Below are 12,915 nucleotides of genomic sequence, written 5' to 3'. Positions count from 1 at the left end.
AATGAGAGCTCTAACTTTTTGCCTAATTACTATGTACTAGGCAACATTCTAAGCATTATATATATAATCTCAAATATTCCTCATAATATCCCTATAGAGTAGGTGCAGAGCAGATATTGTTACTTGTGTTTTACAGATAGGGAAACTGAGGGGAAGAGAGGCTACATAACTTGCCTAAGATCACACAACTAGGAAGAAACAGAAAGATGATTTGAATTAGGGTCTGTCTGACTCCAGAGACATGCCCTTCCCCTTGTGGGGGGAAGCCAAGCTACCCTCCCCCATACCCTCTTGGACACCCTGTCTAGAATCCATCCCCCTTACTACCTGTCCCCCTCCCACCATCTAATGTAACTTTCTTACCAACTTATTGTCTGTATCCCCCACAAGAATGTAATTTCTGTAAGGACAGGAAATTTGCCTAATTTATTAACTTCTGCTTCTCTCAGTGACTAGAAAAGTGCTTGGCACACAGTAGATATTCAAAGAATATCAACTGAATGAATGAATGAAGCCTATTATTGAGTTTTTTCTAGATACACTTTTGAAGACAAAATCACAGACTTTAAGATCACCTTTTAACTGGATAGATTAACCCCGGCAAATCTATAATGACATAATTTTAAAGAGGATGGAGGATTTCAGAACAAAATTCCAAGCAGACAAAAAAGGGCTAGAAGAAAATTCCATGGCCAGCTCTGTACCCTGATTTCATGGCCTCCCCACAGACCCTGGGTGACCCCGCAGCTTGGCCAGCTTCATTTGATTTTCATCACATTGTAATTTCAGGGTCTTAGACGTCTCCTCTGCTTACCTCTGAGAAGAGGTCCAGAGAAAGGGGGATTTTATGTGTGTGTGATTATACGGGGCATTTTAGAAATGGAGCTTATGTTTGCTTCCCCTGCCATGAGTGAGGTGGTAACGCCTTTGGAAGGCACTTGATGTGTTACCCCCACTTTCAGATACAGAGATTGAGCCTCAGTGAGGACGGTACCTTGCCTAGGTACACAGTCTAACAGGTAGCAAAGCCAGGATTTTAAGCTGTGTCTATCTAATGCCCCCACGACTACTTGGCAGAAATATTGTCCTAATGAGGAAGCTTACAATGAATAGAAACATGAGATGTTCTAAAAAACCACATCAGAGACTGAAAGAATCCCAAGAGAAACCAGCCATCCCCCACAGTTCTTAGAATGGATGAAATTAATTTCTTTTTTTTTTTTTTTTGTTATGACTTGTCGTTCCGTAAAGGATAAAACATCAGCTGGATACATCTCAAGTAGCAGTAAAACTTTGGATGAATTCACAATTAAAATGGAAATAAAATTGATTTAGTAAAATTGGAACACTTTTTTTTTTTTTTTTTTTTTGTGCCACAGGCTTGGTAGGGTTTGGCTCATCTTCTTGGATATGAAAATCATTTTCTCCAAATTAATTTCTTGAAAACTCAGCTGTCCCCCCAGCCTTTCAAGCCAGGAGGCTAAATTGATCTAAAGGACACCAGAGGCCCTCAGAGCATCCTGGCCAGGGTCATAAGTGAAATGCATTAGATAATTTTAATTTGATATAGTCATCCTCAGGGGCAGCTGAACTGCCAAAGAATCATCCATTCATTCATTTCTGCTCATTTAGGTATCAGTCAGATTTCTGGAGAGAGATCTGCATCTGGATGCTACTGTTGATGCTGATGAGGAGAAAGGGGATGTAAGTGTCCTGGGGCTGTTTGCTAGCGCAACTGGCCCTTCTAAATATCACCCTGAAATATGCTGAACCAGATCAGGCACTGGAATGTTCATAGATGCTAGGAAACCAAAATTGGTTTTCAAGTACAGAAAAATGAAGTTGGATCTATTTAACTTCAGAGCTTCATTTATTCAATCCTTAAACACTAGTTCACCCATTTATCCAATCATCCATCCATCTAGCCATCCATCCACCCAATAAATGTTTATTGAGCACCTACTATGTGTCTGGTGCTCTGCTGGACTAGAACTAGAGTTTATAGACCTGTGTGGTCAATTAGAATAGGCACTAGCCGCACGCGGTTATTGAGCGCTTGAAATGTGGCTGGCGCAGATTAAGATGTGGTATTAGTGTGAAATACACAATAGATTTCAAAGACAGTATGAGAAAAAATAATGTAAAATTTCTCCTTGGTAATTTTTATATTGATTGCATGTTGAAAGGATAACTTTTTATGTTTTGGGTTAAATTGAAATATATTTTTACAGTTAATCTCACTTGTTTCTTTTTCCTTTTTAAATGTAACTAATCAAAAATTAAAAATACATATGTGGCTTGCATACTGTTTCCATTGAACAGCACTGTCATAGACTATTTGCAGAAGAAATCTTCCTGCTATTATGTTTTTGGGGGACAGACTGAGGGTGTCTTTCAGGGAAAATAAAATATAAAGACAGAAGGGATGACCTATTGTGGTTAGATAATATTTCTAGGTGTGGGGTCATTAAAGTTTTGTTCTGAAAACTTTATTCTGGATGTTAAACATCTAGGTTCAGTGTCCTGAAATTGAAAAAAACGTAGAAAATTTAGGATGCTAAATGTTTGCCATTCTGGTATTTTTCTGAGCTGTCATTGGATGTCCTAGATTCTTGAATTTCCGTGGATTCCTGCTTGCATATGGGGATACTAAAAAAGATGGCCGAGAAAGAAGTAAATTCTTATGGAGTTGGTTCTTTGACATGATGATGTTATGGGAATTAAGTGAAGCTAACTTTGATCTTGTCTCTCTTATTTGGAATAAGACATCTGGGTTGTTTTATGTCTGCATTGACCTAATAGCAGGGAAAAAATAAATAATTTGAACTGTAATGAGGTTGGAAATAATATCTAATGACTCAGGGAGTTTGTGAGATTTACTAGTTTTGGCCCAAAACTCTCAATAAATAGAAGTTAGAAGGCTCAATTCCAAGTGTCTTTTAAATTAAAATTTAATTAAAATGTAATTTAATTAAGAACTCATTGTAGTCTCAGGATCAACGGATTAGTGGGCTTTCTACTTTCCTTTTAAAAGGAGCTATATAAACTAAAATGGGCCCCCTCTTTTTTCTGTTATTCACAAGTGGTACATGGTTTATAGCCTCCTTTCATCCCCATAATCAGGCTCAATCACTTCGTCCCTGGAGCGATGAGAAGGGTATGGATGGAGAAATTAGCCTGGCACTTGGGAATGACAGAGAACCTCACCAACAAACAAACAAACAAACAAACAAACCCCCAAAAACTCCTAGTGCACGTCCTCAGACACACAAGTGCTCTGTGTCTACCCATGTCCACCATGATCTATGTTGGAATGAAAACTTTCTCTTACCTAATGAGCCTAAGGGAAGATTTTGGGGATTTATGGAAGTGATGGACTTAAGAATACAATTATGATGGGGGACAAGGACCTGTCAGTGACTCTACTGGGAAGAACAAGGTAGCATAAGAAAGAAGAAATGGGACATGGGGCTGACTTTTGGGGGGACTAGAAAACATGCCATCAACGCCAGATATTACAGCAGAGACAGATGGCGTGGCAGATGCTGTGAAAGAAAGCTGACGTACTACTAGGCGAACCAGAAAAAAATAAACAAGAAGGACAGAGGAAAAAAGGTACACAACTTCCCTTCTATTGTCAGGAACATCTTCCCTTAGCTGTCAAATGTCTAATTACATCCCATGGGGTTACAGATTGCAGAGGAGGTGTCTTACCCCTTTCTCCACCAACTGCACATTCGGAATTTACAGCCATTCATTCGAGAGAACTCAGTTTTTGTCTATTGGCTTTCTAAGGAAGAAGGGAAGGCAACAACTAAATTGGTATGCGTATGATGCCAATGTATTATGAAGGCGCCACTGCTTAACCTTTTTTCTGGCTCAGTTGGTTGCTATATGATATGTATAAACTGGATGAAACTCATCTTGGTTTATTCTAGAAATGTTCCCAATTAACATCCTTTCATGGTGTGAATCAAGTGAATGGGGTTGGCACTTTAATAAATTTAAATCAAAGTTGTTTAAAATGGGTCTTAGAAAGCTGGGTTGGGCTCTCTCTTTAAGCCCCCAGGAATTAAAATAGGTTCCTTGGCAAAATTATAAGTTAGCGGGTATTGTGGGTCCATGGAGTTGATGGGGAATGGTTGAAACCGATAAAGATGATCTACAAATGCTAAGGGTTTACTGTGTGGCACACACACAGAACAATGCCAACATATGTAGACTTAATATATAAAATTCAGCAATATGCACTTGGCAACCACCGTTCCATCACTTATATTAGACAGAAATGGATGCAGTTGAGCCTACAACTGCCAAAGTGAGTTGCTAAAATAAGAGATGTGTGTGAATGATATTAAGGCTGTTATCAAAAAAAAAAGTATTTGGGCAAGTATCTAGTGATGGTTTTGTCACTATATTTGGAGAAGAAGTTGACTAATTAAAGGCTGTAGAGTAACACTGACTAACAAAGAATTACTGTAGGGTTTTCAAGGGTACTTTTGATTATACGTAACATACACTCTTCTGTATGGTTTTTAGAAACCCTAATAGCCTTCCTAAGGTTGATCCCATTGTAACATGAACAAGTTTCACTCATATACACACACATGATTTACAAAATCATTGCAAAAATGAAACTTAATAACAACATGGAATCCAGACATAGCTAGACACCATTTTTTTCATTTTTAGAGGAGAAAATGCCCTCAAAACCATCTGGCAATCCCTGTCTATTTCTAATTTTCTTCTTATTTCCTATTTCTTCTCCTCTCTGTTGCCCAGATCAGTGCTCTCCTGTTACAGTAAAGCAGGAAAATTCTCTGATTTCATTGGAGGCTGGACAATGCTGTAGTTATATATTCTATCAGGCAGCAATCTCTCTCTCTCTCTCTTTTTTTTTTTTTTTTAACATTTTGATGCTTCCTTCTAGGAAACATCAACACATAATCAGTGTTTATACAAGAGATACCATTATCTTATCAGTATCACATAGCTTGGCTTCTAATTGAAATTTCCTCTTTCTGTAGGTATATAATGCAAATTATAACGTTTTCTGTTTCAGAGACGTCTACATTATATCTCTCAGATTAAAGACAGTGATAGAATGGGCAAAATAAGCCAAAAAAAAAAAAAAAAAATCCCAGATGTTCTTCTATCCTGTACATAGCATAATTGCAAAGGACATTTTTCCAAAGAGGAAAGTAGTCACTAGGCACTTAAAATGGGAAGCAATTTCAGTCTTTCACAGCCGCCACTAAACGGCATTTTGCTTGACAGTTGTGCTCACATGATAGCTTCAGTGCTATTTTAATGTGACATTGAGAATGGTGTGACATCATATTATCCTTGCAATAAGCACTTCTTACATGAATAAAATGTTTATGATTTGCCTTATCAAACACCTAGTCTTTGCTTTAATAAAAATATGCATTTGTGTCATTTCCATGGATAATTTCTTATCATGAATTTCCAACAATGGTACTGCTTTATAATAATCTCCTAATTTACTCAAATCAAGAAAGTAGAAAACTCTAGGAGAAAATCAGATATATAAGTATATATTTTAAACATTACTCTGCAGTTGAAAGACACAAATAGCAAGGAAAACAGTTTCATAACTCTTTTTGGTCAGAAATGCATTTTGTCAGAAACGCAACAGAAAAATTTATACATACTTCAATCTTTCATAACTTCCATAACTTCTATAACCTTCTAGCAAGAACAAATCTTTACAGAACCTGATTTAATACAAGATCCTGAATTACCTTTTGAATCAGCAAAACCAAATTTACCTTAGTGGAATTTTATGTTGAGTATTCTAATTCTTTGAAAATTTATAAATCCATGTCATATAGCAAGCCTCAAATAATCAGAACATTATTTCCTCCCCTTCTTTTTTCCCAAGTATCTTTGTTCTCATTCACCTCAGATATATGATAATCCATATGACTGTAAATCTCACTTAACCAGAACATTTTTTTAAATTTGTCCTCCCAAATTTGATCCTCTTTCTCAATCATCCTAGGTAGGTTCCACAAACAAATGTAAATGGAAAAAAACTGGTTTTAGGGACATTCTGAAAGCTTCCACAGAGAGATGCTTGAATTGTCCTCAGAAAGGGGATAAAATGTTGCAGCTCCTTGAGAATCAAAAACCAAATGGCAACCAAGAGTCTCATTTTGAAGCAGTCGCTCCTGTAAAGCCTCTGCTCATGGTAGCACTTCACACTTACCACCACAGACTGGAAACTAATGAGACCCAGAGTCATTATAAAATAGGAAGACTCTTGGAGAGCACCCTCCAAAGTCATGATGGCTGGGTTATAAACTCCCCTTCCAATTACTTTTATTGTTTTTGTTGATGAAATCACAGAAGTGAAACAAACCTGGAGCACTGTGACAGCAGGAGCCAAATCCTGGTGTCTGCAGCTGCTGAAAAATTAATACACATGCAGAATGCAGAGCCCTGGCTTTGTGGGTAAACATTGCAGCTGAAAGAAATTGACTGAAAAGGTTTTTATTTTTCATATTCAGTCAGATCAGTCTGAATATATTTCATTTCCTACTGTGAGTGGAAGAAGTTGTCAACTAGAATTAATCACTCTAGTCTTCTATTAAATTTCTTCACTCACCTTCCATGGGAGTGTTACTGTCTGGGCGATTTGCAAAAACTACGTCCACATACTCGAGCTGCAGCCTCTGGAGGGAGCCCTTCAATCCTGGGAATAGAAGCAGGAAGATCTTAACAAGTCTGAATATGAGCATTATTAGAAATAGTTGAAGTTTGGTTACCTTCAAGAATTTACTTTAAAAAAGAGAACCACTGACTTAGATTCAAAAAGACATTGAATACAATGATGTGTTCATTGGCTCTCAGAACCTTTTAAAAATATATCAAAGGTTGACCTTGTCTCCAACAGAGAAAAGCCTTAGACCTTTCTCTATGGTATTAGTGCTCTTGCCTACTGGGAATCCACACTTGGTAATGACCTTTCACAGTGGCTCCTGTATCTGTATCTGGCAGTATCCAGAAGCAAAGTTTAGAATGAAAAGCAGCCTAAGAGTTTAACTTCTTTCTTCTTGGAAAATGCACATTAATGTCATGTTTTGAAATACTTACTGGGCTTATAGTGGGATGGAGCTATATTTATTGCACATTAAAAAAATTAAAATGGTGTAAATCATAAATAAATGATTGACAACTCCATCTTTTTTTTTTCTTTAATTGAAGTATAGTCAGTTACAATGTGTCACTTTCTGGTGTACAGCACAATGTCCCAGTCATGTATATATATTCATTTTCATATCCTTTTTCATTGAAAGTTGTTACAAGATATTGAATATAGTTCCCCATGCTATACAGAAGAAATTTTTTAAAATCTATTTTTACATATACTTGATGACTCCATCTTAATGTACACGTGGGTTTTCCTAGTAATAAAATGTTGGCAAATGAAAATTCCATTCCACATTTACTAATTGGAACAAAGTCTGAACAACTTTAAATATAGCTGAGCTCCACTATTTCTATTATTCCCCATTCTTTTGAGAAGAAACAAAAACACTAGGAGCTTTAAAGATTTAAGTGGTAATATAAAGGAAATAGACCTTAAAAAAAATCTGGAACCAATAATCTATGTTTCAGCCCTAACCATTCGGTCACATTTCTATGATTACTCAGAAAAAAATATTTAATTTCAGTAAAATTAATACTTTCCTGAAATAGAATGTATTGTATATACTATTACACAACCAGAAGGATGACAGTGTTTGAGAATTATTTTATCTCATTTCTATGAGGCACAGCATTTCCTTATCAGCTTATTTAATTCCTCAGAAAGACTGGAGGTTTTTCTCTTTTATAATAGGCATAAAATTAATTGCATGTTAAATGAGGCTCTTATAAATTTAAATTTGGCTCATTTAAATTTGATTTTTCAAACTGGTTTATCGGCCAGCCACAATTACTTTTCTGACAGGAAAATGGAGTGCTTGAATACAGTTTCGGAAATATTTCTTTCACTCATTAAGGAAGGACTGTCTGTGATGGTGGCTTGTTAAAAGCAGCACTGATGAAGAGATTAGGGCAGACAGGTATTATAAAGTCCAATGTCTGTTCTTAAAAAACTGCGGGGACTTTCAGGCCCAGGGTATTACCAGCTATCTCAACGGGCATCTTGAAATTAAATTTACCTTAAAAAGCACTATGATAGGAGCCACATTTTGGAAGCAATTCTGTGTATGGAGGAGGTAAGGAGAGGGAAATATAACCAAGCAAACCAGTAATAGGGTATCCCCAGGTCTAAAAGGCTGGAAATCTGCATGCTGGCATATGATCCTGCTTGGATTATTTGGCTTTTACTGTGTGTGACTCAGTTCTCTAGTCCGCAGTGGAGATATCAAGACTCACTACCTTTAGAATTGCTGCTCCAGAGGGCAAATAAAATTAGTTGGCACACATTTGGTAAGAGCAACAGCCTATAGAAGTACCATAATTATAACGTTCTCACATCTGGAAAGATTCAGAATGACTAGACGCCAAAGATTTTCACTGGCCCTCCTGGTTTTAGAGGCAGGCATTTAGTGACAGTTCTGGCCCCTACCTGGCACTGGAAACAAAACGCCCTCCTTTCTGATGATGCCCCTTCCCTCGGTCCCTTCTGAAGATCTCAGTGTGGGCTGAGAGTTAACCTAGGAGAAGCTACGACTAACTTGGCCCTGTCGGAATGCTGTGTGATCAGTCGTGACTTAAGTCCTTTCCTCTTCCACGCCCTACATGTGTACTGAATTCTGATTTGATCCTGAAACTGTGCCCGACTCTAGGTGGGTAGACAGGCATGGACACAGCATTTATCCCCAAGGAGCAAAAAGTGCACGCTGAGGGCATCTGCTGGCATGATTTCGCTGTTCAAGGTAATAACGTGTAGCCGTAAGTCATGACGTGGACTTGACGTAAAGGCCAGCCAGCCTCGTTGTACTCAGTCGTTCCTCATCTCTCAATTCTTCCTCTGGAAAGCATTTTTCCCCTTGATAGTCAGGCCAAGATTTTAGAGTATTCATGTGAGAATATAAGAAATGGTGCATCTCGTCAGTGACCCACCTGGTCCCTCCTCTGGGTTTGAAGTGGAGTAAAAGGAGGTTGTGCTCATAAGAGACACTCTCCACTCACTTTGAAAAATCTCAATCACATGAAGTCTTGGAATCCATGGTATGAATTTTAGATTTTACTCTACATGAGATGGAAAAATATGGGGAGGGGCTGGGAGGTAAGGAAATGAGAGTTAAGCCAGGGAAATGATGCTGTCAGATTTGTGTTCTGAACTGCTCACTTGTCCTGCTGAGAATGACCTGTAGGGGCAGAGGGCAGGCAGGGAGGGAGACCAGTGAGGCTGTCACCGAAGCAGACCAAGTTGGTGAGGTGTGTTCAAACTTGGGACAAGTTGTATAAGTAGAAATAAGAGAACTCCTGGTGTGCTGAATACAGAATGTGGAGGTAGAGGTATCGAGGAGGACTCTGAGATGTTGGCGTGAGAAGAGAAGTGACTGTTAGTAAGATGGGGAGGTCAGGGAAAAGCAGGTTGTTGGTGGTGGTGTCAGCACATCAGTCAACCCCATGGAGCTCTTGGCAGCTGGATGGGCCGGTCTGGCATTTAGAGGAAAGGTCTATGTGCAGGTGAGGCACAGGACTTGGGATCCAGGGCACTAAACTGGGCTGGCCTGAATGATCTTGCCAGTGTCTCTTCGCCTCCTTGGATCTTAGTATCCTCATCTTTCCAAAGATGAAATGGAGCTCGATGATCTTTCTGTTTTGATCTTCTTGGGACTGCAAACCCAGTCAGGTGGCACTGCTTTTCCCTATTTGGATGCTTTAATCTTATAGCTAAATTGTAGCAACATAAAGACATGCTAACAAATGTCTCCTTGAGAGCCATTTAGGGTTTATCTCCAAGAAACAAACAGTCATGTTCTATCTCCCCTTAGCAAATGTTTGTTGAGCATTGGCTTGGGGCCAGGTGTTGCTTTAAGTTTAAGTAGATGTGCAAAAATGCATTAACCTTGGCTCCAGAGAGCTATCTGAACAGTTAATCGTAACCCAAGGAGGTAAATGCTCCCATTCAGTGAATGCACTCACTGAAGGCACTTTTTATGTTAGCCTGCCCCTCAGTGCTGACCCAATGTCTGTTGGAGTGAAAAACAGGAGGAGCAGGAGAAACATTCCCTGCCCTTGAGGAGATGCCCAGAAGTTAATTGGCCATTCCTCAGAAGTCCACAGGAGAATACATTGCGTTATGTAAAGAAAAATAGCTTTCAAGTGACTCCAGTAAACTTAAATCTAAGTCAATCTCTCTCTTAGGTTCTAAAATTTAACAGGAACTCCATTGTTCATAAGGTGAAACTCAACAAAATTTTAAACTTTTGAGATTGAAGATTAATTAGAATCAATTATTATTACGTTTTACTGTTGGTGTTATTTTTCAGTTTATAGTCTCAGCCAAAGACAAAAACACTCACGACTGCAAGAGAGTCAGCTCAAAAGATATTTCTAGGCAGGCTGAAATTAGGGAATTGAGTGAATTTTACAGGAAAAAAAGAAGGGACATGAGATTTTTAGACCTAAAATAAAGTTTGAAGAGGTTTACAAGTCATTATCCTCTGGTTTCATTGGTACTTGTCCTGTGATGAAGGTGACATTTTCAACATTGGAGATTCACACTCACATTACATTTGGGAAGTACTATTTAAGAATAAGACAGAAGACCAGTTCATGTAGAGTTCAGGCCACTTGTGTGCTGGGTGACCTTAGCCACCTGAGTTAATTTTCAGAGTGTAAAATTAGCTTGATTTGTGCATAATGTAGTTTTGAAAAAAATCATATGAAAGGCTTTTTCAATGAGCCCAAAGTTTTGACTGAGATCTGGTTAGGAACAACATGCTCCTTGGATTCACAAGGAGGTAGTAGGAATTTCAATAATAGGTTTATTATGTTCATTTGGAATCTCAAGGTCCTCTCAGGTTCTGAAAGTCTGTTTATTTATTCAGCCATTCCACAGTCATTAAACCCAAATTTGTGCCAATGTTAAAATCTAGCAGATCAAATTTCTTTAGTATCTGGCATGAAAGAACAGAAATAGTTCGGTAGGTCAGACTGGAAGAATAAGGGCATTGTTTGTGTACTTTTATAGGAAAAAGCTGTGTCTAAGCCTGTAGTTGCCTTTCAGGTAAACAACCGTTTTGTTATGTGATTTAAAACATGGAACCATCCCAGTTTTAGGAGTAGGAGAAAACATTCTGAGAAACTCCACTTGAAACTTTTTAATGCATGGCAGATGTTAAACCCTAACTTTAAAAAAAAGGTAACAGAAGTGACTATTAGTGGATACAAGGTTTCTTTGGGGGGAGATGAAGATGTTTTGAAATCTAATTATGATGACCATTGCACACTCTGTAATTATTCTCAGAACAAAAGAATTGTACATTTTAAATGGGGAAACTGTTGTGGCATATAAATTACATCTCAACAAAGCTCTTTAAAGACTCTTGCAGACGCGCTTTGTTAATGTTAGCATAGCCGTAAATGAGAAGAGTTCTAGAAAATGCAGTCTTTTTCTTTTGAGTTCTCATTCTCCCTTTATATCACCACACTCCCCACACTCAGGCCCAGGGACAAACTTGGTTGGTTGTGGTTCTTTACATAGAGAATTTTTTCCCTTCCTAACGTGTTTGGAACCTATTTGGTTGGTACCTTTCTGCACTCAGCAGCCCACAGACAAAAATAAAATGGAAGCAGCGGTACTCACCTTCAATAATATGTTTTCTTGACAACCCTCTTTCCGTTTCAGCTCTGACAAGAAAAAGAAGCAAATGACTTTGAGTGGGGGTGTGCTTTTTTAAAAAATCACTCTTTCAAAAGTACAGAAGAATAATCATTCTAGACTAAATGGTTAATTTTGTGCCCTATTTTTGGCAAATTCTGCGCTACTGCAGGCTGAGCAAACAAGGCTGGTGGGCAGCACACTGAGCGGCTCTTCTTTGAAGACCCCAGAAGATGAATTAACCATGACAGACATCACATCGCCTTAATAACAACTCAGGCATGTGCACCTTGTCCATATGTAATTTGACACTTGACATGTGGCTCAGCCTTACTATCTTCTTAACCAATCTCAAGCCAAAAAAAAAAAAAAAAGTTTGTGAGCTTACTTACTATAAGATTATCAGGCTACTGGTAGCACTGGCTTTTCTGAGAAAGGAAACAAATTTAGAAGTGTCTTTTGACTTTCAAAAGAAGCTGAACAACTATTTTCTTTTAAAATGTGATGTACCAAGTCTTCCTTAAATTAGTTTCCTAAGAAGACAAACCTTTGACCAGGACTTTTGCCTGCCCAGACCATCCTCAGGCTCTGGCCAATGAGAAAGAAATGTGGTCTTTGAGTTTTAAAGTACTGATGAAATATTCCTTCAACATCAATAACTTTGGCAACCCCCTTTTAAAACGTAGTAGTTTATCATTCGCCTTTGGTGATTTTGTATCTTCTAAAAGTGTATTAGATAATAATGTATGTAGCACTCTACTACATAATAGTTCTTGCAGACTGTCTTATTTCCTGTTTATTTCTAAATTATAGGCAAGGTTTTGAGTACCATCGCAAATCATCAAGAAATGGCACTAGGAATCAGAGTACACACGATGTAAACTTAACATTTCTTATGGGCACCATGTTGCTTTATTTTTATTAGACTGCACTAGGAATAAATATCTGAGTTCCACATTTCTGTCTTCATATTAATCGTAAACAACTCAAAAACATCAATAAAATATCAGCGTGTGAGTGTATACACGTACATTTTGATTAGAAGTTTCCTTCCAAATTTGTTTTTAACTATTCCCTGTCAATCAGAGGGAAGTAAATTAGGT

General features: G+C 38.0%; 1 protein-coding gene across 4 annotated transcripts in view; it reads right to left on the bottom strand.

Moving 5' to 3' along the window:
* KCNAB1 (potassium voltage-gated channel subfamily A regulatory beta subunit 1) overlaps positions 1–12,915 on the bottom strand; it is a 344,012-nt gene that overhangs the window by 46,805 nt on the left and 284,292 nt on the right. For all 4 annotated transcript variants that reach the window (XM_031449620.2, XM_010986450.3, XM_010986459.3 and 1 more), the window contains exons 7-8: positions 11,798–11,841; positions 6,632–6,718 (exon numbers count right to left, since the gene is read on the bottom strand). In XM_031449620.2, the coding sequence (XP_031305480.1) occupies positions 6,632–6,718; positions 11,798–11,841 (131 nt within the window). The remainder of the gene's footprint in view (positions 1–6,631; positions 6,719–11,797; positions 11,842–12,915) is intronic.

This window comes from Camelus dromedarius, chromosome 2, assembly GCF_036321535.1.
Source record: "Camelus dromedarius isolate mCamDro1 chromosome 2, mCamDro1.pat, whole genome shotgun sequence".
In the NCBI taxonomy this organism is placed as follows: domain Eukaryota; kingdom Metazoa; phylum Chordata; class Mammalia; order Artiodactyla; family Camelidae; genus Camelus; species Camelus dromedarius.
The sequence above is the reverse complement of the archived record's forward strand: the minus strand, read 5'-3'. Positions and strand labels throughout refer to the sequence as shown.